This window comes from Punica granatum, chromosome 5 (assembly GCF_007655135.1).
Source record: "Punica granatum isolate Tunisia-2019 chromosome 5, ASM765513v2, whole genome shotgun sequence".
Classification (NCBI taxonomy): Eukaryota; Viridiplantae; Streptophyta; class Magnoliopsida; order Myrtales; family Lythraceae; genus Punica; species Punica granatum.
The window spans coordinates 11,553,081-11,579,453 of NC_045131.1; the positions used below are offsets into that span (position 1 = coordinate 11,553,081).

Sequence of the window (26,373 nt, forward strand, 5' to 3'; positions counted from 1 at the left end):
CAAATCCAATTTAATATTTCATACGAATTTAATAAAATCAATATATTATGAGGTTATCATTTCATTTATGATATCAATGAATCACTTAATAAACAAAAATGGTCACTAGGAAAAGTAGACTAATAAATTGACTCTTCAGTCTTCATATAATAAATCATAAATGATATGTTATTAATGGGAGGAAATTATGAAAATAATTTCTGGGAGAATTAAAGAGTTAGGTTGGAAAATTGCCATCGATCAGTGCATTTAATGTAATATACTTTTATTAAAAGTTAAAATAGGAGATGAGAAGGACCTAAAGGAATCACGAAGATATGAGAAACTAATAGGAAGAGCATCATTCGACCCCAAAAAACGATTACTATAAATTTAATGCACACGGAATATTTCAAGAGCTTTATATTTAAATGTGACTTCAATCGTTATATGAAAATGGTCGAGCTTTATATTTGCTGGAAACATTGTTGTCGACAATGAAAACTATAACAAGGCATTAGTTTCAGATTTATCCTTTGAATTCGAAGAGTCTTTTACCAGGAAGTCTTTTTACTCTGATCGAGTTGAGAGAAAGGGCTGCCAAATTTGCCAAGTGCACTGTTGAAATTCAGATGGCATGATTTACGATCGGTCCTATATCGGTAGTTCATTCTCTTCTCATTTACGAGGTGATGGTACTTTTTGCAAAATATATGCTTACAAAGTATGTTCAAACTTTTGCAGCGTTACGGGGTATGGGCAGCAGACTGGAGTAAATCATTATTGAACTCTGGATCCAGATTATGAAGCTTCTCAGGTTGATTGTCCATGCAGTTGATTAATCTAGTTTTTTCTATATTTTGTGCAAAATCAGATATTATATGCCTTTTCTCAAACCTTTCTCTGAAATATTCCTTCTGTGCATGCTTTATCATCCACTACATTGAATTCCTTGGCCAAATGGCTCAACAAGGGTGTATATATAGAGGCCGGAAAAAGGTTCACTGGAGCCCATCTTCGCGCGCTGCTCCTGCTGAGGCCGGAGTTGGAAGTAAATTTCTCTCTTCCTCTCTCTCTCTCTCTCACCCCCGGACTACTTTATCATATTCATGATCACTCGTCATACATGTCTAAAGATAATTCAATTTCTTCCGGGATCTACATTAACTGAAATTCTTTTTTTGCAGTATCCAGAAGGGCATGTTTCAAAAAGTACACATGCCATGTTCAAGTTAGTCAGTGCCTCTCCATCTTTGGGTAGCTCAATAGACGAGTTTCTACCCAACTTGTGCTTGGCTATGTGGACGACGACCCCATGGACAGTTCCAGCAAATGCAGGTAAATTCATGGAGCCGGATATGATACTTCTAATAACGTGGACAAGACGGTACTAATCTCTAATAACGTGTTAGTAAAGACATCTGACAATTCATATCCTGAGCTTCTTGTTCTTGATTATATATGGGTATGTTGTTAGACTGGATGCAGGGTTAAATTCTTTATTTGGCGATGTGCACCTGTTGCAGCTAATGGGAAACTCTAGTATATGCCATAGTCGAAGTGGATTCTGTATCAGGAGCTGCTTCTCAACCTGGAGGGGACATTGCAAGCAAAATGGGGCTTGAGATTCTCTGTGAAGAAAGTCCTACTTGGTTCAGATCTTGAAAACTGCAGGTTACCACGGATAAATACGCACCTGGAATTAATTCTACAATTACATATTTGGAAGCTTGAAAACTTAATTGATGCGATATTTTGCTGCAGCATTGTTCTTTGCTAATTCTATATGTTCTGGTTCCAGGTGCGCCCATCCAATAGATAACAGGGAATGCATTACGATGGGGTCAGGAACTGGGATGGTCCATACAGCTCCTGGTCATGGTCAAGAGGATTACCAAACAGGCCAGAAGTACGGACTGCCAACTCTTTCTCCTGTAGATGATGATGGGAAGTTCACTGAAGAGGCTGGACAATTCAGTGGATTAGATGTGCTTGGAGACGGCAACACGGCAGTAGTAAACTACTTGAATGAACAGTCGGTGTTAGTAATGGAGGAACCATATAGTAAGTTTTATCCTTTTTTCATTTACGGGTGACGGGACAATGGTTCGCTTCTCTTCAGTAAGCACTGCTATGGAGGCAATTGGGCCGGTAAAGTGTATCCCGCCACAGGTATTGGTTTTCAAGGAGCAATGTCTGGAACAAACAATACTTTTTAATTGATTTATTCAGAAGTTTTTGGACGGGTCCATTTCGCTTAAAATTTATGGGATTTTATGCTTTTTGATCTGTTTAGTGTCAGGTTATTATTGGTCGAGCTCTAAAATTTGAGATATTACTTGATAAGATCACTTTTCTTTCACTATAGTGGAACTCTGTAAGTTTCTTTTGTAAACTATTTGCATGCAATCTCCTTCTTAATATATTGTTTTGTTCAGGTGGAGAACAGCATTTCAGCTGTGATTCCTGGCCGCTCAGAATGGTGCATTTCCTGGCAGAGGACCGGTGGTGTCCCGATACCTGTTCTCGATCATAAAGACCAGGGAACCTCTTATGAATGAAGAGAGCATCAATCACATTAAGTGTAAGCAAAAAAAATTAATGGCTGTGCTTTGCTATCAGTGTATAATCTAACTTCGTGATCATATCGAACTACTTTCCACAGTATGAAAAACTGAAGATAATTTTCGAAGCCCTGTACAGATTTTGTTCTGTGTTGCCCAAGGAAAGAGTTTTCCAACAGCACTCAGATTCCTCAGTTTGCCATAGATTTTCGTTAAAGTTTGCAGTAGTGTAACCAAGGATACTTTCTTCTTTCCTACTGAAGTTTTTCCATCTGAAAAAATCAGACCCCTTTTCCTCGTGTCTCTAGCAGCTAAGATTTTAGTTCCTGTTGAAGATGCGGGTGCTTTGTTCATGCCTGATCAGTTTTTCACAATTATATAAAATATGGCAGCTATAATTGCGCAAAAGGGAAGTGACGCATGGTGGTACATGAAAGTCGTTGATCTACTTCCAGGCAGATATCACGATGAAGCTTCAAACTATGAAAGGGGGGCAGATACGCTGGATGTGTGGTTTGACTCAGGTATCATCTGTAATTTAAAAACTTTTCGAAATACTAATTGCATGCAAACAAGTTGCAACACCTTCGTTCCCTGATCTTTGCTTGTGCTGTATCTCTTGTATGCAACTATCGTTGAAATTATTCTGTAACTCTCTCTTGTTTTCTTGTTTAGGCTCTTCATGGGCAGCTGTGCTGGGGAAAAGAAACGGGCTTCATTTTCCTGCAGATTTGCCACTTGAAGGCACATACCGGCATCGAGGGTGGTTCCAGAGTTCATTATTAACAAGCATAGCTACGAACGGTACTGCCTGCCTCTTAGACATATGTACTCAGTATTCACCATGTTTATTGAGTATCTTTATGAAAGCTTAGCACAAACTTTATTATTTTTCATCTCACGAACAATTATGTGGGGTTTTGGCACAAGTTTGTTTCTTTGTGGACGTTCCTTGAGATTTATGTAACGTGAACGAATCATAGAATCACAGACAGATTTATGGAAGCATTTTGGAACCGGACCGCCACCATATAAAACTAGACCATTATTTTTGGTGGTGATTCATTCCCTTTCTTTTCCATTTGTTCGTGTGGGGGCGTGGCTCTAAGATCTTGCGCTACCATGAAGTCACTCACTCTTGTGGTTCTTTTGTTTGTGCTGGAAGGGCTCCAAACAAAGGGGTTGTAGGGCACGGGTTCGTCCTAGATGAGAAGGGTCTCAAAATGAGCATATCTCTTGGCAACTTTGATGATCCACATACTGTAATGGAAGGAGGGAAGAACCAAAAGGTTGGTTTGATCTTCACTTCGTTGTCTTCCTTTCCATGATAGGGTCTGTTAAAATTTTTCTTCTCCTTCTGCGGGCTGCAGGAAGCACCAGCATTCGGAGCAGATGTTCTACGTTTGTGGGGTTCTAGTGTAGAATACACTACAGATGTGACGATCGGTCCCCAAGCCCTGCGTCAAATTTCTGATATATACAGAAATTCTATCCCGTTGCATGAAAATATTCTCGTTACTCGTTACGGTTGCTCTTCTGTGATGGTCTCTTCTGTGGAAAGAATGGGAACATGCCAATTAATGAGTTACTATGTCATAGAACCGTATTCCCCCTAGATTCTAGCTTACTAGATACTTCGATATTAACGCTTAGAGAAGGCTCGATTGATTATCTGCCCGAGTCTCTGGAGGACGAATTGGTTGGGAATACTGCATATACTGGAGAGTCTGATAAGTCCTGATTACCTGAGAGATGTCACATGGGGTGGACCGGCAAGAGACCGATCATATGTCCATTTTGTTAAATGTTTCTTATTCACGCTGTACAGCTGGAAAGATTGCCTTTTGTGAATCTTTCAACGAAGGCAGACAGGCCAGAAGAATAAATAATCCAAATGATTGGGGCTGCTGGTCGAATAAGAAAGTTAAATGAGTGCCACACCGAAAGAGTGCCCGACACAAATTCTATGGAGCAGCAGCCATGTGGAAAGTGGAGAACTTGCTCTTCGCGGAAAAACTTGACGGAGACAGAATTACTTTTTCCATTACTTTCCCTTTTTCTCCCATAATTTTTTTTTTATTAATTTTTCTCTCTTCCTAATTCCTCCTCGGGCATAGACAATAAATGCGAGTAAGCTTTCATTACTTCTATCTAAATGAACTTTCATCTTTTTTGTTTTTTGTTTTTTTTTTTTTTTTTTCTTCCGTGCATACAGTGGTATTAAATAGTTTAAAAGTACACGATTAATTTAATTTAAATCGGATGAAATGAATAAGGATGAAACTCTCGTAACACGAATTGTTTCAAGCAGTTTGACCCTTACTCCAACTAAATAAAGCTCCGAGCTCGAATATTGTGGATTGAAAAAATTCATGATCGAGAGAATTTTACCATTTAGCTAATTGATTGAGGTTTATTGGGCTTTCAAATACACACACTAAAAATAAAAGTTTTTTCAGCATGAATTGTCTATAATCGCAAGACTCGTACTAGAGACCTTGCTAGAGGGGAAATAGCATCGAACTATTTAAACTAATCCACGTTGGTATATCAATTATAGTTTTTCAAAAAAAAAATTATTTGAGTAGAACTATTTGTACAGTCGACTCTAACTTTTCACAAAAAGCTCATGAATTACACCAAGTATTTATTACACTGCCCAAACGAATTTACAGTCTCTTAATAGTAACAACAAGAATTTTCTGGAAGGGAAGAAAGAAATTACGAGTAAAAATATATTAAAATAAATAAGTTCTACTCAAATAAAAATTATTAAAAAAATCTTTTACCAGCTTGGGTTAATCCAAGTAGTTTAGGGCTAGTATCCCTTTAATAAGGTTTTCGGTACGAGTATTGTGATTGTAAATAATAAGGGAACTTAATCGTCACGGAACGTTCTTTTCGTCATTGCTTGCTGAGACTTTAGCTCAACTTGGATCAAGTATTATAAACCAACTATCGCCATCTCATAATATAGCTGCAAAGTGACGAGCTCTACGTTCTTAATGAGATTCAAATTCGTGATATTAAAGTGGCATGCTTGGAGTTTAATCACTAAATTATTATGATGGTGGTTGGACGAAAGTTAATTTAGATAAGAGGAATGAAAGCTTACCCGCATTTATTGCCTATGCCCGAGGAGAAAATAACAAGAGAGAGAAAATTAATAAAAAAATTATGAGAGAAGAAGGGGAAGGAATGGAAAAAGTAAGATTACGTTTGATTTTATAGTAAAATTTTAAAATTAAATTTTAATTTTGATTTTGAGTGAAATAAATAGGATTCATCCTTTGACTTTGTATGAATTATGTTATTTTATTGTGAAAAAAAGTGATATATATGGGGCTCACTTTTTGATTTTGTATGAATTATTTTATTTTGTAGTGAATAGAGTTAAGTAATCTTAAAATAAAATTTCAAAACCAAAAGAGGCCCTAATTCTGTCTCCGTCAATTTTTTTCCGTGAAGAGCAGTTCTCCTCGTGGCTGCTGTTCATTGGGAGTTCCATAGAATTGTCCCTTCTTTTTTTTTTTTTTTTTTACAAGGGAAGTTGATGGCCTAATAACATTGTGTTCCATATGCAACTTTGCTCAGGAAGTTCAGCATGAAGAGTACCGACTAGACTAGTAGGGAGCCCTCCAGTCCGCCTTCCCAATTTGCATCTTCCCTGATTTGCTTCTTAATTTCCATTCCCCAATGACGACGAGTCTTCGCCATCTTTCCGATCCCGAACATGCCTTGATCCTGCGAGAGTTGAGCGAAAACTGCAGAGTCCCGTGCCGTATCTGCGAGTTGCAGGTCAATGGCCCAGCTTACTGCTGCTGGGGCTGCGAAATCTTCCTCCACAGGTGGTGTGCTGAGCTGCCTCTCGAGACACAGCATCCCGCTCACCCACACCCTCTGGCTCTATCCAGTCGTAAGATAACTCTCTCAGCCTTAGGCCGTGAAAGATCCGAAGAAGCTTTTGTCTACCGCTGCAGTGAGGGTGACTGCTATTTCAACGTGGATGTGACTTGGGCATTTCTAAATCTGTACCCCTCAGAGGAGAAAAAGGACACGATTCAGCATATAGCTCATAAACACCATCCTCTCACCTATTTCCGTTTGAATAAGCCGATTAAGGTCTGGTGCCGAGACTGTGAGCAGCAGATCGCCGGCCCTTTTTACGGGTGCCCGATCTGCAGTTTCTATCTCCATGAATTCTGTGCCGAGCTACCCAGGGAGATATCACGGCACCCTTCCCATCCCGGGCACCGTCTGACCCTCTCCCTTTCCCGCGCCACCCTCTGCAGAGCCTGTCATTTTGTTACTAACCCATTAGGGACCGCGATCGTGTACAAGTGCCAGGATTGCGAGGGTGACGGCGTCATCGCCTACCATATCCAATGTGACACCTCATTTCATCCTTCTAAATATGAGGAAAACGACTGCGGAACAATTACACACTTTTCCCATGAGCATCCGCTGAAATCCTTCTTTGCAAATACAAGGATTATGCGCATCCGGTTCTACTGCGAAGGCTGCGGATTGAATATATCGGGGGACTTCTACGGCTGCCCTGTTTGTGGGTTTTTCCTTCACAGATCCTGCGCAGAGGAATTACCCCGGGAGATGTCACACTTTCGTCATCCAATCCCAGACCACCCCCTAGCCCTGCGAGAGCGAGGACATGCTTGGACATTGAAATGTGATTCCTGTTCGCTTAACTCCCGCTGCGCATTCACTTGTGAAAAGTGTGACTTCGCCCTCGACTTGGTATGTGCTCTTTCGACCTTTTCTGCCTTCAAAGAGGGGGTAGCCACTGAAATACAACACTTTTCCCACGACCACTCCTTGACCCTTGTCTACCGTAGGAGTGGCCCACCGGGCGGCTGCATCATTTGCGGTGTGTCTGTCACGGGTCTAGCCTATTCTTGCCAAACCTGCTACAAAATTGGGAAAAGGTTTGTGCTACACAAGTCATGTGCCGAGCTGCCACAGGAATTAGAGCATCCATTTCACCCGCCGCATCCTCTCACGCTTCAATCAAAGAGACACTTTTACTGCGATGCCTATGGCACAAAGAGTGGAGGCTTCTGTTTCGGCTGCGACGAATGCCAGTTCTTCTTGTGTTTGGCAGCTGCTTCCTTGAAACCAACTTTGAGGCATCAGCCGCACGAACACGACCTAACTCATTTCGAGAGGATTAGTGATCGGAAGTTCTGCAGTTACTGCGGCGAGAGCAGCTCCGTGGACTCATATCGCTGTGTCGAATGTGATTTTACTGTTCATTACAGTTGTATCCGTATGCTACCTCTTGCCATCAAGCACAACATTCACTTCCATCAATTAGCCCTCCGTGATAAATTTATCGACAGATTCAACGAACAATATTGCGATGTCTGTGAGAAAACAAGGAGAACGGACCGTGGCATTTATTACTGTGCAGAATGCAACTTTTCTGCTCATATCGGGTGCATCATCCCCTCAGTGAGTTCATGTTCCATTGTTTCCATGCCTTCGAACTCTATCTCTAAATTTTGTTCTTAAGCACTAATAATAGTAATAATCAATGCCAGAACTGCATAATTGAATGATGAGTTTATTTTGCTAATTCCTCCATTTAAAAAAAAAAAAAAGGCTAAGTTGTGAGCTGCATCTAAGTATGATCCAGTACCGTTTTCAGGTGGCAATAGAGGAGGCACCTGAGTTGGAGAAAGTGGATGAAGAAATTGCAAGTGTAAAGGCAGAGATAGAGGAAACGGGGGCGATGCAGATGAAAATAGAGGCGTTACGGAAGCGACTCGAGGAACTTACAGTAAAGAGAGATGCTTTGGCTTCCTGAAAGTGCGAGGAATGAAACGCGGGGACACTGGGGCTTAAAAGAACGGGTCTTCCATGTTTGTATGTCAATTAGGCTGCATTTCCATTGCGTGCTCGCAGTCAATTCTCCAGCTTTTTATCTACTCGGGATGTTTTCTCTGGCTAATTTGTTGTGAAATAAGGAAAACCGTTTTTTGACAGAGAGGTGGCTCCCTGCAGATGGTTTGGTTCTATAAATTTATGCTAGAACGATGGTTGCTTAATGCTTAGGATCTCGACTGTCTCTCCCTCAAACTCTAATAAGAGTAAATAATGCAGCGTTATTTGTAAGTCTGATATAGGTGGCCCGTTAAAAGGAATCTATAGTATCCAGGAAGCAAAAAAGCTGGAATTTCAGTCCGAAGAAAAAAAAAAAAGATTTTGTTCTGGGTCCCTTGGCTAATGCCATTCGACGCGAATGACAAGTGATCTGGCTATGCCATCCGACACGAATGAGAAGTGATGTAGTCGGGGGCCAGAGAAGGCTGGTGGAGAACGGTGTCGTGGTGCCAGCTTGCCATGGTTCGGGAGAAACTCCGGCCTGCAGCATCACTGAGAGGACCGGATCTTGTCGCAAGACTTCGTCAACCTATATTCCTCTACTTTTATCACCTTAATTTCCTCGAATGAATTCAACCATTCGAGAATCATAATTACTGACGAGTATGTGTGCAATTGTCTCAGCTATAGAAAAAAGTAACACGTCTGGACATCATCCCAAAACGTAATTCAACAATTAATATATATGGATATCACATATTCGATTTTTCCTAGAACCATGATATTTGTTTTCAATACTAATGTGAAACTACCTGCTCATAAAACAAATGGGGAAACATATTCAGTCTATAATAATGTGCGGGCCGACTTTGTATGACTTTCTCGAGTACAACTCTTCTATCTTCAAAGTGAGAAACTTGCAAGCATTGAAAGAGTTGAATTTTAGATACTGGGGGAAGATTTAACCTTCACAAATTCTGAGCAATATACCTGATAATTGACTGTTTTTAAACCTTCATGCTTGGACCGAATCTCAAGATATATAATTTTAAGGTGGGAAAAGTACCTATTTAGTCCTGCACCTTTGTTCACTTTTTTTTTTATCTCTTCTTTTTTATTATTTTTTATTTTTTTTATTTTTTCATCTTATACCTTACATTACTTTTCTATCTTCGTCTTTCCGTTAACTCTTCAGTTAACTTTGTTGAGTTGGCCTCATATGGGTGCTCCATAAATGACATATCAATTAGTCTCCATTGGCTGAGTTGGCTTCCTACGGGTCAACTTACACATTTCAATTCATTTCTCCTTGAAATCTAGTTCAAATTACAATATAAAAAAGTCAAAAAAGAAAAAAAGAAAAAAAATGAGAAAAGAAAGAAGAAGATGAACCAGCGGCAGCTGGGAGGGACTTTGCTTCTTCCTCCTTCTTCGCTGAGTCAAAGCAAGAATGAGTCAAATCAAATTTTCAAATCCAAGGAAATCAAATTTAAACCAACTTGTAGAATCACTAGACTAATAAAAATCCTAACGCAATTGAGTGAATCCCAAATTTTGCTTGCTTCAACACTCTCCTTTCACTGCCATTTCCTAATTTGAAGATTTGTTGTTGGCTTTGATCAATTTGGGTCTTCCTCTTTGGAGTTTCAAAGTAAATTTTCAAACATTTTGTGTTAGATCTCATAATCAACAATGAACTTTTTCTTTCATTGAACGAGAAGACTCAACAAAGGAAAGGAATGCGAAGTATCTATCTATCTATCTATCTATCTATTATGTAAAACTAACTTGAAATTAATACATGCTTCTCAGTAAATGATGCTGTACTAATGGAAAAAAAAGAGTATCAATGTCATTTATTGCAATAAATATTTTGGCTAACAAAATAAATATTAGAATAAATATTAAAGTTAATCTAATTACAATAAATGCTTAACAAAGAAAAGACCCCCTTATTATTAATTTTTTTCGGCGTGAATTTTGGTATCCGGAAGTTTAATTGGGTTCCGACTAATCCAGTTGAGTCGGGTTGGCCCATTAAGAGGTAAATCTCTCACTGTGTGGATTTTTTGCATTCACAAGGACTCGAAGAACCTTTCATGAATGAAGAGACCATCAATCAAATTAAGTGTAAGCAAAACTTAATTAATGGCTGTGCTTTGCTGTCAGTGGATAATCACTTCGTGATCATATCGAACGACATTCCACAGTATGAAAAGCAGAAAAGATAATTTTCCATGCCCTGTACAGATTTTGTTCTGTGTTGCCAAAGGAAAGAGTGTTCCAACACTCAGATTCTTCAGTTTGCCATAGATTTGCATAAAATAAACACATGTTTGCAGTAGTGGAATCCAGGATACTTTCTTCTTTCCTACTGAAGTTTTTCCATCTGAAAAAATCGGACCATTTTTCCTCGTGTCTCTAACAGCTAAGATTTTAGTTCCTTTTGAAGATGCGGGTGCTTTGTTCGTGCTTGATTAGTTTTTCACAATTATGTAAAATATGGCAGCCATAATTGCGGAAAAGGGAAGTGACGCATGGTGGTACATGAAAGTTGAGGATCTACTTTCCGGCAGATATCACGATGAAGCTTCAAACTATGAAACGGGGACAGATACAATGCATGTAGGGATTGACTCAGGTATCATTTGTAATTTAAAATTTTTTTGAAATACTAATTGCATGCACACAAGTTGCAATACCTTCGTTCCCTGATCTTTGCTTATGCGGTATCTCTTGTATGCAACTATCGTTGAAATTATTCTGTAACTCTCTCTTGTTTTCTTGTTTAGGCTCTTCATGGGCGGCTATGCTGGGGAAAAGAAACGGGCTTCATTTTCCTGCAGATTTGTACCTTGAAGGCACAGACCAGCAGCGAGGGTGGTTCCAGAGTTCATTATTAACAAGCATAGCTATAAACGGTACTGCTCGCCTCTTAGACATATGTATTCAGTATTCACCATGTTTATTGAGTATCTTTATGAAAGCTTAGCACAAACTTTTTTATTTTTCATCTTACGAACAATATGTGTGGTTTTGGCACAAGTTTGTTTCTTTGTGGATGCTCCTTGAGATTTATGTAGCGTGAACGTATCATAGAATCACAGACAGATTTGTGGAAGCATTTTGGAACCAGACCACCACCATAAAACTAGACCATTATTATTGGTGGTGATTCATTCCCCTTTTTTTTTTTTTTCCCCCATTTGTTTGTGTGGGGCGTGGCTCTAAGATCTTGCGCTATTATGAAGTCACTCACTCTTGTGGTTCTTCTGTTTGTGCAGGAAGGGCTCCATACATAGGAGTTATCGTGCATGCATTCGTCCTAGATGAGAAGGGTCTCAAAATGAGCAAATCTCTTGGCAACATTGTTGATCCATATACTCTAATAAGAGGGAAGAACCAAAAGGTTCATCTGATCTTCACTTTGTTGTCTTCCTTTCCATGATAAGGTTTGTAAAAAATTTTCTTCTACTTCTGCGGGCTGCAGAAAGCACCAGCATTCGGAGCAGATGTTCTACGTTTGTGGGCTTCTAGTGTAGATTACACTAATGATGTGATGATCGGTCCCCAAGCCCAGCATCAAATGTCTGATATATACAGAAAGCTCCGGGGAGCATTGAGATACCTTTTGGGGAATCTACACGATTGGAGGGTATGCTTGTGGTTTTCAGTATTGAGATAATTTCAAAGCTTTTATAATCAAGTCATCTCTATGAAGGAGAATTCCTTTTTGGAAATTCGACTGCTCCTTTTGGGGATTGCATTGAAATATGAATGCGTTTTTGTATTCAAGTTCATACTCAAGCGGGCAGAGTTCTGATTAACTGCTAATGCTGAACTCTTTCCTTGACAGACTGATGATTCCGTTCCCTATGATGATCTTCCAAGGATTGATAAGCACGCGCTTTTTCAGCTTGAAATTTTCATGAAGAACATTATGGAGAGAGATGAAAATTATCAGTTCTTCAAGATATTTCAGGTTATTTCTTTATTCATAACTTTGTTGTCTACGTGCTTCATTTGTGGAATTCTGAACAAAATTTTATTTTTCCTCGCCAGATTATTCAGTGCTTTGTGTTTCTTGACCTATCAAACTTCTACTTTGATGTCGCGAAGGATCGACTCTATGTCGGGTAATTCATTGGCCTTTTTCTGTTTTGAAGTATATCTGGCAGATTTATATTACTTGGTTGTAGACACCCAAGTGCTGAAATTTATGTTTCTTGCAAGTAAGCCTTCATAGGCTTTCTCATTTTCGATTCTTCAGTTAAAGCAGTTAAGGAAGGGATAGAGGTCTAGCAACTGGTGAATCTTCTCCAGTTTGATGACCCATTGGGCCCGAATTCCCTAAATTCACATGCCTGTAGTTTGGCTCCATAATGAGTCCCACTTGTTACAAAAAATATAAAGAATATCATGGCTTCTGGATATCTTCCGAACCAGGTTGATGGTTTTGCAGGGCAGTAGCTTTACCGGGAGAAGTTGCCGAACTGTTAGCTAGGCAGCTCCTTTCGATCTCGAGGGTGATTTCTCCAATATTGCCTCATCTGGCAGAGGATGTGTGGCAGAACCTTTCCCTCCCACCTTGGAAGATGGTTCCACAGCGAGATTCGTTTTTGAAGCGAGGTGGCCGCCCTCGAATGAAGAATGGCTTACTTCATCTCATGAAAAGGTCGATTTTTGGGGCGAAATTCTTGAGGTAATCAACCTTTCAGAAATCGCTATTAGTATATGCTGTCCAAAAGATCTAATTTCAAATCTTTGGCTCTGCCTCGTCTTGTTTATTTGTTCTCTAAGTACTTCCATGGTAGTAAGCCCAATCTAGCAGAGTGCCATCTCTTACTCTAGTGTAGAGCCTTCTTCTAAATTACACCATTTTCGTAATGCATTAACCGGCTGAGGACTGAAGTGAATAAAGTTCTCGAAGTTGCTCGTGGTGGAAAGCTGATTGGTTCCAGCTTAGATGCAAAAGTTTCTCTATATACCTCAGATGAGAACCTAGCTTCCCGGCTACACGAAGTGCGCACGGCCACCAATGAGGCAGACGATTTGCAGTGGTTATTCATAACTTCTCAGGCAAGTTCTGGCAACTGCTTTTCGTCTAGCTTTTAGTGTCGAGGTATTTCTATTATAACGCTTGGAGAAAGCTTGACTTGATTATCTACATCAACTCTAAATAACGCAGGCGGAAATACTTCAGTCTCTGGAGGAAGTATTGGTTGCAAATTCTCCGTCTACTGCAGAGTGAGAAGTCCAAGGGAAGAAGGTCTGGATCAGTGTGTCGAGAGCTGAGGGCTTGAAATGCGAGAGGTGTTGGAACTACTAGTCCCTCGTCGGGTCTTTCCCAGATCATCTGACTCTCTATCGCCGGTGTGATAGTGTCGTTGGTGTACAACCGCTTCCTGCCGTGGCAGCAGCTGTCAGCTAGTGCAAGGTCTCATCAAATCTAGGACCTGTATGTGTCGAACAGGGGAAATGAGTCGATTGCCAGGAGAGTCTCAGAAGTCCTGGTGGTGCATCGGCGAGATGTCATTGCAATCTATTCTCGTTAGGAAGCCACTCCATTTTCATTTTTTCATGAACGATTTGTTCAATATCTATACTCCTATATAAAGGAAGAACTCGGTAACCCTTACACTTGTTTTTCAGTAGCAGTAAATAGTAATACCGTAAGTAAGCCTTGTTGCGACGGCCATGTCAACACTTCTTATCAATTTTAACATATCCGAGCGGCCGAGCCTTAAAAAAAAAGAGGGGAAAATAACACTATTAGTCCTATTTATTTGCCAATTTTTGACATCGAGTCTTAAATGTTTTAGTTTGAAAAAATAAGTCCTAAAATGTTTGGAAAATTATTACTTTTGGTTCTAAATCTAACTGACCGTTACTGTCTGCAAACATGGATTGAACGCCATCAAATTGGCCGTTATTGTGATGACGTGGCACGTTCCTATTGGATCAATTTGAAATCCGCGATTTCAACCTGCCTTGCTCTAATTTGACTCGACTTGCTCCCATTAATACCGTTTCAACCCGACCCGACTTCCATCCTTTCATGTAATCTTGTTCTCTTCGATTGAAACTCTCCCCTACCAGGAACCCTAAATCCGAAATCGAGCTCTTCGATTGAAACTCTCCCCTTTCCTGAAATCGATTGAAAGTGTTGTTTGCTTCGTTCTCAATGTTTCGTTCCACATCGGGATCTGAGTTTGCTTCATTTCTTTGATCTGGGTTTGTGACATTGAATTGAATTGGCGATTGGGTTGCCCAGTGAATAGCTGAATCAATTTATTCTCCAATTATGTAGATGCAATTCATATCTTGGAATTACGTTCAGCTAAGGGATCATTTCTTGTTGCCACTTACATTAACATTCCTTCGTTGGACTGGAAGAGACGATTTGGAAGCTTGGTGTTATGGTCACCGCCGAAAGCTCCGAAAACTCTTGCGGGAAATGGACCCAAACGATAATAAAATAGGGAAATTTTTTTTAAAAGAAAAAACCACTATTCATCGTCTTCTATGGATTCAGCTCTGCACATCTAGCTTCCCAAACTACTGTTCATCTTCGTTGAAGCGATGCCCACTGTAACCATTGAGGAGAACTTACAGTGCTCCGTGTGTTTGACGAACATCCCGCCCGACCCCGGCCCTCACTACACACCTCCCCCTCAATTCAATTCAATTGCATGTCCTTCTCCACACTCCGCTCCTATGGTTTTGTTAAACCCTAGGCAGCTTGAAATCAGTTGCTGCTTCATCTGCTCCTCTCGCGTCTACTGAGTACAGAAATTCAAGTATGAAGGCGGGTTCTGCAATTCCTGATCAGGCTCCCGCTATGGTAGGGTAGCTCTCTCTCTCTCTCTCTTTATGAATTTGACGGACGGAGCAAGTGATTAGCAGTTTACTAATTGCTAGTGGATGTCTTGTCTGTAAGTTACAGCATTTTGTCAATGAATGAGCTTTAGATCGCTCTTCTTCATTATTATAAAAAAAAAGAGGAAAAAAAGAAAAAGAACCAAAAGGCTTATTGATCATAAATAAAAAAATACAAATATATACATTTAGGTGCCTCAATCTACTTGAAAGGAAGGAGAGAGAGAGAGAGAGAGAGAGAGGGAGAAAGGAAGGAGAGAACAAAGTTGGTCGGGTGAAGAAGAAGGCATTCAAACCCGAACCCGAACCGAGACTCGACATCCGGACTCGAACCAAATCGGTCCAATAGGAATGTGCCATGTCACCACTGTAACGACCAACTTGACGATATTAAATCTACATAGACGGACGGTAACGATCAGTTAAATTTAGAACCAAAAGTGACACTTTTTCAAACCTTTTAGGACTTATTTTTTCAAATTGAAATATTTAGGACTCGATGTCAAAAATTGGCAAACAAATAAGACCAATTGCATCATTTTCCCAAAAAAAAGGTGCTCATGGCCATGCCATTCTCGTGACCGATATACTTTTGCTCTGAATCATGGCAAACAAGAAAATTGACATTTCATTCTAATGTCGATATTTGCTGCATTCTAATGATGATATGTTTTGCAATCTCATCATCGACAAGTATATATCGTAATTCTTGATAAGACCACTTAAATATATGCATACGGGCTTACCTGACTTTTGTATTTTTATGATTCGATAACGAGGATTTACTATTTAGACTTCTCATTAAAAGAAAAGAAAAAAAAACTATTAAAGAGGTCGAAAAAATTTTGAATTTCAAATTAACCTCTTTACCAATTATACCCCCGTCTTTCTGATCTAGTCCTCGTTGTTCCGTAGGGCCAAAATTGTAAAAGTGGCCTTCACTGTAACATTTCCTTTAATTGCACTTTTCCCCCAAAGTCTCCTTCATCTTCATCATTCCCTTCGCTTTCAAGCAAAAGTACGGTTGGCTCTTCGAAATCTTCGAGCTTCCGACGAATTCTCCCCTGCAAATCTTCGAAAATGGTGAGACCACTCGGTTCTCAGCCATCGTTCTCCGTCTATTTCGTCCGTGAATCATGAAAGACGAATGCTGTACTTTGCTAGGGTTCTGAATTGGGATTTGCTGGATTTTGGGTGCTTATCTTTTGAATTCCTCGTACTTTGTTGTATTAAACGAGCAATTCTTGTAGATGTTGCGGGGTTCGGTTTAGCATGAAATGGGAGATTGCTCCTTTCGGCTTTTTGTTGCTGATGCTGGGCGTTGATTTTTGGTGTTTTTATGTAACCATGCATAATTTTGTATCGACACACCCTAATTCAGCTTGAAGGAGACTAGGATATGATCGATGGTTCAGTCACGATGCATCAAACTCATTTAAATCGAAGCGTGCTTGTGTTAGAGGAGTGGCGGAATGGTAATTGATCTAAGTGTTAGCATGCGTCTCATAAGCCTGAATTTTTGGGACCAGTAGTTTCTTACGATCAATTACATTGGCTAGATGGCTTCCTGCATTCATTTCTGTCACATGGTTTAAAGAGTTATTCCCATCTTGTTTTTCTTGTGGATATTCTACCGGCTCTGTCGTATATGCTTGCTCTTTGTGCATTTTAGTATTTTCTGCATCAATCTGATATGCAGTTTTTCCTTTTGTAGGAAGGGCAGGACTCAGATGTGCAGAAGCAGAGCACTGCTGATATGACGGCTTTCGTGAGTTCCTATAAAACTTCAACACTTTGGTGGCTCTAAGATTATAGTGTGCGAGTTTATTCTTAGGAACCTTCGTTCAGTTCAATTGGCAGATTAAGATTTGGAAAATCTACTTATTTTTGAAGTCATTCATATGTAACTCATCATATAGAGTTATGGTCGAATTCTATGATGATTGAGTATTTTGTTGTTCTGACTTTTATTTATTGCTTCTGCCTTGGCAACTTTGATTTGATACTCTTTTCCTTTTAGCCATCTCGCTTTGCCTTTCTTTGCCCATCTATTTGGTTAAAATCCCTTAAATTGCAAATTGGGATGTGCAGAGTACAGTTTGATATTGTGGAGTTGAGGCAATTAATCATTTTACCATAGGGGTAACTAGAGAATGAGAGTCACAGAAAGGAAGTTTTATAATATGGCACGTAGAGATTTGTCATAATCTGTTGCAAATTCAATTTCTAACATTGTTCCTTCTTGCTAAATCCTTTGTTGACTTGCAGGTCCAAAATCTTCTGCAGCAGATGGTGAGTTAATTACTTACATTCTCATGAGCTGTTTTTGGTGTTCATACCTTCAGAAGATCTAACGATCATGCTTATACTTGTTGGTGGCAGCAATCGAGGTTCCAAACAATGTCTGACTCTATCATCACGAAGAATATCCTTGCTTATTGATTACATATATTATTTCCTTCTCATTCTCACTGTACTGCTAACAAATATTGCTATGTTTCATGAATAGGTCCCCATTTTCGTTTATCTTTTAAGCTCCGGGGAAAAATTCTTCTGGAAATGGAATTCTACTGTTTTTGCCTTGTGTCTGATCATTTTTTTTTCACGGATATATTTCTCGTTCCTAAACTGTGGATGAACATGAAGTCACTTTCCTTGACTCCTATGCACTAGATGAGATGGGGTCCAGGATAGATGAGCTGGAGCAGAGCATCAACGAGCTCAGGACTGAAATGGGGATCGAGGGGTCTCCTTCGCCGGTCCCACCAAAGGGAAAGCCAACCGATGATTCTGCTTGAAGTTCATAGCCGTGAGAAAGGTCTTTTGTACCGGTTCGTTCAAGATACCATCAACCGCATGAGTTGTTTATTTTGCTAGCTTTTGGTGTTCGGTGCTGAAAACCATGGTTGTGAATGTATGAACGTAAAGAAAAATCTACGAGGTTTATTTTTGCACCTATGCCTTTGGCCTTGTATTTCTAACTTCGCCTTTACAATACAGTCCTCGAGCTGTTGAGAGAAAGCTGATCTCATGCTTTACCAGGCACGAAGTCATTCCTGTCAATATCATGTATGATCCTAATAGGATCCTATCACATAGATAGAAGGAAAACAATTTTATCGCCGATGTTACTTTCAGGAGGAAAGATGGTATGGCATAGTGACTCGATTGCTGGATCTGTCTCGTTCTGTCCTCACCATAAAACTTTTAATCCATCTCATACTTAGATACAGAAGTCGAGAAAAATATGAAGTGCGATAATCTGATAAGGTATAGGCTCTCACATACCATGTATTATGTAGCTAAGTAACTTCGAGCATTCTTATGCTGCCGCTGATAAGGTATAGGCTCTCACATAGTATGTGGCCATGTAAATTCAATCATTATTATGCCTTTCCGTCAATAAACGATATCAAACCATAACGTTCCAATGGAATATTATCTCTAAATTTTGTAATAAAACAACACTAGTTTCCCTTCCATTTGTTAACCTAATATTTAATTTTGCAAATGAAATTCTCATAATATTTTGATCTTTTATAGAGGGTTTGGTGCAATGTTACTTGCCGCTAACTTGAAATTAAGAAATTTCAGGTTCTGACATTGATCTCCCCGAACCTCTTCGGAAACAAAAAGCAAAATGATATATATATAGTGTAATTTCCTTTCCTTAAAAAAAAAAAAAACGATACATGTTCTCGGAAAATTTTATTTCCAGAGCTTGTAATATACAGTGCTGTAAAAACGTATTGGTCCAATGCTATAGGAACTGTCCCATACATCACATGTATCCACTCCTATAAATTAAGGTACGCAGAACTGAAGGAGATGGAGTGATGAGCTCGGCTCAGCGTCGGCACCGGGTGATCTTGCCGCAACTGCGTGAGTAGGGATTCGCCTGAGCTCCACGTCGGCAGTTGTAGTACGACGACCCACGCCTCGAGCAGGGGATGGAGTTTCTCCTCAGTGCACCGTAGCTTATGTACTGTCTCGTCGCCAGAACGCGCCTGCTGCTCTCAGGCGCCATGTCCTCCTCTTCCTCCCCTACAAGCAGGCACTCACCGATACCGAAGCCCTCGCACTCCGAGCTCACCGTGAAGTAGCTGAGCCCGCGATCTCCGCCGGTGATGTCTACGGCTGAGGAGACTGCCACGTGGACTGCGAGGATTGCGCAGAAAGCCAGAAGTCCACAAAATTGTCTCGAGCTTCTCTCCATTTGCTTGTTGCATATATTGAATCTCTAATAATGCTCGAAATTCAGCTCCCGGGATTATAAATAGTAGCGGAAAATGCCAAATAAATTGCCCCAAGTTTAATTATTATTCACGTTAATGCCACAGGCCTTAATGAGACTTTGCCTTGCTTGATCCTAAAGAATGTCGAGCGACTTTCTAGTGGATACTCATTAAGGGTTATTTTGACTCTTTCATGCCAAAAATGCTAATGATCTTGTCTAGAAAGATAAAGTTCTTTTTGATTTTTTTTGGAATTTATCTAAAATGATTTATGATTTACTCGTTTTGTTAAATTTATTTCATATTTTTTTGTCAAATCTATCTCGTAGTTTACTTTTTGTATCAAATCTATCCCGACGTTATCTTTTCCGACATCTAACGGCCGTGCTGACGTGGCGTTTACGTGGTAAGTGTGGCCCACTATCTCTTCACGTGCCATGTTAGCATGGCCGTTAAATGTCGACGAAAAAGATAACGCCGGAATAGATTTGATACAAAAAGTAAACCATGTGATAGATTTGACAAAAAAAAAGCATGGGATAGGTTTGAAAAAATGGATAAATCATAGGTTATTTTAGATAAAAATCCCTTTTTCTTTTCCCTAACAAGATTCGAGGTATCCTCAATTAATTAGTTAAAATTGATTCTCATTTGGACATTAATTTGACCCTTATAATAAAATGTTTTTCAGTAAGTTTTGAACTTCAGTACTATAAGTAAACCTTCGGTATGGCATATAATTTGTCAGCTATATTCTTGATCTTTCATGAAAATCATAGTAAACCGTTTAACATATAAAACTCATCCAAATGATCCCATTCTATTGAAACATTCATCTTATTTGTACGGTTCTTAAATTCTCAAATGTCTGTCTTGGTAAACTGTAGCTATCACGAACATCTTAAAAATTAGGAGATACCTCACCAAACATTAGTGAGAGATCAACCATATGTTATTTGTCTTAAACCATATTATTATATACTTGAGCATATCTTTGATTTTCTTCTAGTTTGTTGCTCAATTTTCAAAGTCAAAGACATTCTAATTATGTTGAATGAACAAAAGGGAGGTTGTGATTAATTATGAAAGGAAATGATCGATGCTTCCACTGAAATTTGATACGCATGCATGACAAAGAATGTCTTCTACTTACTCAGCAACAAATGTATATTATTATAGTAAAAAATTAAAACTGGTCCGTTTGCCTGTGGGAGCGAGTGGGATCAATTTCCCCACTCGCATTCTCTCTCTCCTTTTCCTTTTCATCATTTTTTTAGAAATTTTCTAATTTTTTTAAATTCCCCCTTTTCTTAAGGTTTTTCGGGATCGTTTGGATTCAAAGTTAAAGTTACTTTGATTTTAATTTTGATTTTGATTGTGAAAAAGGACAAATGAGATGTGATTATAAATTTGACTTGGGAAACGTGTGTTTTTGTTGTGTAGTGTGTTGAGTTAAAGTTAAAAGTTAAAATTTTTGAATTGGAAAATGTGTATTTTTGTTGTGTAGTGTGTTGAGTTAAAGATAAAGTTAAAGTTAAAATTAATTGTCTTTGAATCCAAACGGGGTTTCAAATCTGATCAACCAAAAAACGTATCACATAATTCGATTGACACATTATACCAAAACATTCAATCATAAGGTCGACTTGTTACCCCTTTTAGTGATTTTAAATTCAACCCAACAAGTTTCCCGTAATTCGGTCCACTATTTATATGTGTTTTCTTTTCTTCTTTTAATAATGAAAGGTATTCAAATTTCAATCGACTATTACCCAGGACTCTCATGGACACCCTGCACTTTCACGAGACAATTATAAGTCAGTCACACGCTTCTATGTTTTTTTTTCCCAGACTATTTCCCCACAACTCTCATGATCACTATACAAAGTCACTGGACATATTATTCAGCTACATATAAGTACAAGGCGCTAGATATGGAGTATTAATTTTGCATAATTTATGATATATCTAGACATTTTTCATCATTATTTTTGGTACTTTTCCCATATTATTAACTGATTCTTGAAGTACTTTTCATATAGAGGAGAATATTGTGCCATGCATGGTAATAATAAAAATTATTAAAGAAGAATATATAACAATAATATTTTTTTTAAAAAATAACGATTGAATTAACATCATAAATAAAATTGTAATGATATATAATATATAAGTTGAATAAATATAGTTAGGCTATCTGTTTATAGAAAGAAAAGTGGCTCAATAAGGGAAAATTTCAAGTTTTTTTTTTTCCTTCAAGAAATATGTGTTCTAGGCTAATGCGGGTATTAAGAGTGAGGGACTTTCTTATTTCTTTCGCAATTAATCAATAAAATTGATTACATTTGTGATTTCTAGAGAGTATAATGAAGCTTTTTTGGTAATTCATTTAATACCTTTGTTATAGTAATAGATCTTTGAAAGTAATTTTGAGTACCGTACACTTTTCGGTGCGCACCCTTATTATATAATAAGTCTCGATATATCTTAACGTTTTCTTATTAAAAATATTAGATAAATTCTTTTCATATATTTCAATATCTTAACAAATATTGATTGAGAAAATTACTTAATAAAATAGAATTTAGCTTTATAACTATCAAAAATAAACTTTAGACAAGGCATAAAGAAATATTAGCTTTTACGTCGAATAATATGTATATTAGTCTTTAACAATTGAGACTATTATCATATGTTGAGATTGTGTTATATCGAGAATTGTATAAATTCAATCAAGGAATTATTGATCGAATAACTCTTACGTACCCCGCGGCAACGGGCGGGGAACTTTGCCCTAGTTGAATAGATAAAAACCAAAATTGGAGAATGGACTTTGGTAAGCTTCCCCTAATGAAGAAGGCTTAGTGGGTGGACCCCTCTATGAGCCATCTCACTCAATCCGATCCATTCAATTTTAAATATGAGAAGCGAAATCAATAATTTCTATTCGCACAACAGTTTTCTTAGCATATGAGTAGCTCAATCCTGTATATTCACCCAATCGACAATAGAGAAATAAGGTTAGATGTTAGAGAAATCACCGCATTGGCCAGTTTTCGACGATCATGACGATATCCCATGGAAATTGAATAATGATTAAAGATTTTCATGGCGATCGATGCAAGGCTTATTGTTCCCCTTTTAACTCTTGTATTCAAGGCTTGCTGCCACCTTCTACCGATTTTTTTTTTTTTTTAAAAAGGCTCACTGTTCCCCCCTTTTCCCAGTACATACATGTGTCATAGTTTCATGGGCTTATTGGGCAACTTGTTTGGGCCGTCCCAGAAACATTATTTGGGAGGTCCAGAAAGTTTAAAAAAAACATAAAAAGGAGAAATTTACCCAGAAAAAAATTTAAAAAGAAAAGGGAGTTTAGGACGAGGGCATCATCCTTGACCTGATTCATGAGTCTCATTTGTTACTGGAAAAGGAAAAAAAAAATGTTACGGACATAAACAGAACACATTTATGAGGACCATTATAAAGCAATATCATGTGTGTTAATCAATAGTTTTCAGAATTGTTGTCAAAGTCAGATCTCAGCATGATTGGGCGTGAATGACTATTTCGATATCTTTAGCAATATCATTAGGTAGTCGAACCGATTAATTAGTGACTGGCATACTCTACTTATTAGATGGCGCATTGAATGTCAATAAATATCTATAAATAATTATAAAAGCCGAAACACCAGACAATGCCATGTAGGACGTAGGTGACTCATGGTTGAGTGACTCTTGAAGTTCCCACCAATCACAATGCGAAAAATGGTTAGTATTATTGAGCCACATCATCATCATAGAATTCTAAAAGTTCTTCAGTTACGGAAGATGAAAAGTCATATGATATAGTTTTTAGCATAAAATTTTTCAAAAATAATTATTTGTTTATATGCATTCTTAGCATATTCACATTAACAAAGCACAAACTTTCATACTATACGAACTAAGAAAATCTAATTTTTTTGAAAGTACAAAAATATTCAGTTAACTATTTTGTAGCATATCATCAACCTATTTGATAAGCAAAATTAAGAACTTTAATTGAAATAGACATAAGAAATAAACCATAGCTAAATATATATGGTCAAAAATTAAAAAGAAAAGAAAAATTATAACAACTTTTTTATAGATACTTATTAAGAAAAAAGAGGAATTCCTTATAGCCAACTCTATTAATGCAATAATGGACGGATTCTTTATAATTCGCGAACATCTTATATCGTTTATAAGTTTATACCATAAACGGTCAGTCATCGTAAATCTAGTTTTAATAAAATGCATACCATATGCGGCTGGTCTATACTGAGAGTAGTTCATTCTTTTAGGGGTTTGCTATACCTAAAGTCTAGCTTAGTGCAATGACATTTATTATGCGTTTCAATCTTCATCGGTTGATATTGTCTTAAGCTCGTGAATAACCTTTGTAACCTTAATACATATTTTTGCCATCAAGTAGCATATGTTTAAGCTTAAATAAAACCATATGGCATTTATATCATTGACTTGTTTTCTTCTTTTGGATAAGTATATATTATTGACTTAAAAAACAACATCTCGCAATGTTTATGATAGGAAAGTGCTGTGTCTTGCTGTGGCTCAGAAATTGTGTAGTAAATTAGACATATATTTATTAATTATAAAATTGACATGTTAAATAAAAATCAAACTAGCAATTTCTCGAAACTTAACAAAGGTTTTTTTTTTTTTAATTTACAAGAGGGCACTATCAGTTTTATAATAACACAAATAATGAATGAAGGGGCATGAGAGAAGTCGCATTCTGCGATCAAATTTAGAACCTGAGTGAATGTCGCTACATAAAATTATCTTCGAAACTTTGTAGGGAATTGGGGGCAGGGAAAGTAAAAGTGTATTAGATATCAATGAGAATTGAATCTAATACCTCTTTTACTTGATAGACTCATCATTCTTTTTTTGCTCTTAATTTCAAATTAAGTGCCGTATATCGGATTGCACCAATTATAACAAAATTTAGGCAGATTGTTATCAACTTAATGCACATTCATTTAAGGCATTTTCAAATTGATATACATATAATTATGCAAAAAAATTTATGATATACACATTCGTAATAAGTCTCGTAATTTATTCTATTTCCTAAGGGGCGTTGGTTGGAGAAATTCTCATATAATTTTCCATATGGATAACATTTTTATAATTTGCATGTCGAATATTTTGGTAAGTTAAGACATTTGATTAATACAGGAAGAAAATTTCAATCTAAATTTGCCATTCGAGAATTTCATGAAGTGAACTCAGTGACCTTTGGCATACATAATATAAAGAGGCATCAGCCATGGCTTGCGTTTTCCACAGTTCACCTGATCTCTCTTTCTCATAAAGTCCATTTTAGTTCAAAATAAACGTCGAATCATTTCACTTATTTGAGCTTCTTTGTAGTCGTTTATTGTCCACTTACGCTCGTGACATCAACGTCTCTGAAGGTCGGATTCTATCAAAACACATGTTCGGAGGCCGTGACTATTGTGAGAGACACTGCTAAGAATGCATTCAATGCTGATCCCGCGGTCCTCGCGGCGCTGACTTGATTACATTTCCATGATTGCTTTGTGAGGGTAATAAGAACTCCTTCCTTCCTTCTTTTTTTTTTTTTTTTAATCACAGATATTTTCAACTTATTGACTGGGATTAATTTAACTTATCATTGCCATTTGAAACTTCTATTGCATATTCTTGTTCATGTTCATATACATCTCTTGGATTTTGAGGTAATTGTTTGGGAGAAAATAACGAAGAATGTAAGTGTCGTTGCGCAAAGTTCAAGCTATTTGTAAAAATTCTTCGAAAGAAAAGATCAATATCCATGATATTGCCTTTTTTTCTCTGTTGCTGATAGTTTTCTTTTAATATATCCTTTTGCATATCCTATGTTTGGTTTAAAACCCATATTCTCTGCGGACCCTCTTATAAAAGCAAAAATTGCTATAATGCTAGGACATCTATTTGCTCATGCGAATCTATATATAAGAACATCTCTCCTGTCATTTTGCATATAATGCCTGTAGCCCCAAACCTTGAATTAGTATTTAGGATGCTGCAACTGCAACATCTTATCTTCAGCTAAATGAGAAAAGGATTGCAAGTGCCATAGGACCCAATGCCATGATACAAAATGTTCATCTACATATCATCTCAGACCGTTCCATTTGAGTGCAGTCTAAAACTTAAATCTTTGGAAAATTATTAGCTATTTAGAATTTTGCAATACTTTTAATTACTTGTTTCCAAGATTTCTTTATTTTTCCTTTTACGTGAAAATGGACAATGTTGGATGTTGAATTATATTTTTGTGTGAAGATTGCCAGAATATCGTCGATACAAAAGCAAGGACAATGTCACGCTCAATTTAGTTGTGAGAAATCAAAGCCATCTTGGTTTTGACTGTTGTTACAGTTGTTGTTGTTGTTGTTCTTATTATTATTATTTTAAGCTTATGTTTCACCCACGAATAATGCTTTTTTATGTTGAAACCACTGATCGTCAATATGTCTTCTCATTCTTTATAATTATTAATGGTCTTTGATGTTGTAACTCACCTTGTGTCTCTTGGTATGGCCACAACAACATGAAGCGACTTGTTTGATTCTTTTCATCTGTTTTTTATGAGAGAAGGGTTTTTGATGTTCTCCACAGGAGTTGCTTCATCTATTGTTCAAATCTCTACTCTCTTGTAGGTCTTGAAAACTATGATGCTGAAATGAGAGTGGATGATCTCGGTGCAAATAATGCTAGTGCATTTGAAGGTAAAGTTGAGGCTGGAGATTTCACTGTAGCCAACATTCACTTCAGCCAATAAAATTAAGGGTTGTTCCATCCTTGTTGAGAAAGCAC

General features: G+C 37.9%; 4 protein-coding genes and 2 long non-coding RNA genes across 7 annotated transcripts; 5 read left to right on the forward strand and 1 right to left on the reverse strand.

Annotated features, from left to right (window-relative positions):
* The first annotated feature begins 358 nt into the window (after positions 1-358).
* On the forward strand, positions 359-2,037 carry LOC116209263. The gene is made up of 5 exons (XR_004157184.1): positions 359-641; positions 724-1,030; positions 1,167-1,317; positions 1,457-1,653; positions 1,781-2,037. It is a non-coding gene; the product is annotated as an uncharacterized LOC116209263 (long non-coding RNA).
* Positions 2,038-2,092: 55 nt separating this feature from the next.
* On the forward strand, positions 2,093-4,057 carry LOC116209262. Its single transcript, XR_004157183.1, has 6 exons — positions 2,093-2,151; positions 2,418-2,563; positions 2,936-3,067; positions 3,219-3,347; positions 3,709-3,832; positions 3,914-4,057. It is a non-coding gene; the product is annotated as an uncharacterized LOC116209262 (long non-coding RNA).
* Positions 4,058-6,092: 2,035 nt separating this feature from the next.
* On the forward strand, positions 6,093-8,614 carry LOC116209260. The gene is made up of 2 exons (XM_031542857.1): positions 6,093-8,012; positions 8,209-8,614. Exons 1-2 carry the CDS (start codon positions 6,240-6,242, stop codon positions 8,365-8,367), a joined length of 1,932 nt encoding a protein of 643 aa, XP_031398717.1. The 5' UTR covers positions 6,093-6,239; the 3' UTR covers positions 8,368-8,614.
* Positions 8,615-10,514: 1,900 nt separating this feature from the next.
* LOC116209261 (isoleucine--tRNA ligase, chloroplastic/mitochondrial-like) lies at positions 10,515-14,088 on the forward strand. 2 transcript variants are annotated; one of them, XM_031542859.1, is made up of 9 exons: positions 10,515-11,025; positions 11,177-11,305; positions 11,669-11,793; positions 11,875-12,039; positions 12,241-12,366; positions 12,447-12,520; positions 12,847-13,086; positions 13,378-13,463; positions 13,573-14,088. In XM_031542859.1, the coding sequence occupies exons 1-8, from the start codon at positions 10,887-10,889 to the stop codon at positions 13,379-13,381; spliced, it is 1,002 nt and encodes a 333-aa protein (XP_031398719.1). In that variant the 5' UTR covers positions 10,515-10,886; the 3' UTR covers positions 13,382-13,463; positions 13,573-14,088. The 2 variants fall into 2 exon arrangements, with proteins under 2 accessions (XP_031398719.1, XP_031398718.1); XM_031542858.1 differs by lacking the exon at positions 13,573-14,088 and having other exon boundaries at positions 13,297-13,459.
* A 2,104-nt stretch (positions 14,089-16,192) lies between these two features.
* On the forward strand, positions 16,193-18,279 carry LOC116206675 (heat shock factor-binding protein-like). The gene is made up of 5 exons (XM_031539470.1): positions 16,193-16,346; positions 16,978-17,031; positions 17,532-17,555; positions 17,646-17,688; positions 17,934-18,279. The coding sequence occupies exons 1-5, from the start codon at positions 16,344-16,346 to the stop codon at positions 18,059-18,061; spliced, it is 252 nt and encodes an 83-aa protein (XP_031395330.1). The 5' UTR covers positions 16,193-16,343; the 3' UTR covers positions 18,062-18,279.
* A 661-nt stretch (positions 18,280-18,940) lies between these two features.
* LOC116208637 (protein RALF-like 33) lies at positions 18,941-19,511 on the reverse strand. Its single transcript, XM_031542170.1, has one exon. It carries the CDS (start codon positions 19,477-19,479, stop codon positions 19,111-19,113), a length of 369 nt encoding a protein of 122 aa, XP_031398030.1. The 5' UTR covers positions 19,480-19,511; the 3' UTR covers positions 18,941-19,110.
* Between the last annotated feature and the right edge of the window lie 6,862 nt (positions 19,512-26,373).

Excerpts from the sequence above, each read along its gene's own strand:
- LOC116209260 (XM_031542857.1), top strand. The coding sequence starts at position 6,240 with ATGACGACGAGTCTTCGCCATCTTTCCGATCCCGAACATGCCTTGATC. Across the intron at positions 8,013-8,208 it reads TCGGGTGCATCATCCCCTCA|GTGGCAATAGAGGAGGCACC; the intron begins GTGAGTTCATGT and ends TACCGTTTTCAG.
- LOC116209261 (XM_031542858.1), top strand. The coding sequence starts at position 10,887 with ATGGCAGCCATAATTGCGGAAAAGGGAAGTGACGCATGGTGGTACATG. Across the intron at positions 11,794-11,874 it reads TAAGAGGGAAGAACCAAAAG|AAAGCACCAGCATTCGGAGC; the intron begins GTTCATCTGATC and ends TGCGGGCTGCAG. Across the intron at positions 12,040-12,240 it reads GGAATCTACACGATTGGAGG|ACTGATGATTCCGTTCCCTA; the intron begins GTATGCTTGTGG and ends TTTCCTTGACAG.
- LOC116208637 (XM_031542170.1), bottom strand. The coding sequence starts at position 19,479 with ATGGAGAGAAGCTCGAGACAATTTTGTGGACTTCTGGCTTTCTGCGCA.
- LOC116206675 (XM_031539470.1), top strand. Across the intron at positions 17,032-17,531 it reads CTGCTGATATGACGGCTTTC|GTCCAAAATCTTCTGCAGCA; the intron begins GTGAGTTCCTAT and ends GTTGACTTGCAG. Across the intron at positions 17,556-17,645 it reads AAAATCTTCTGCAGCAGATG|CAATCGAGGTTCCAAACAAT; the intron begins GTGAGTTAATTA and ends TGTTGGTGGCAG.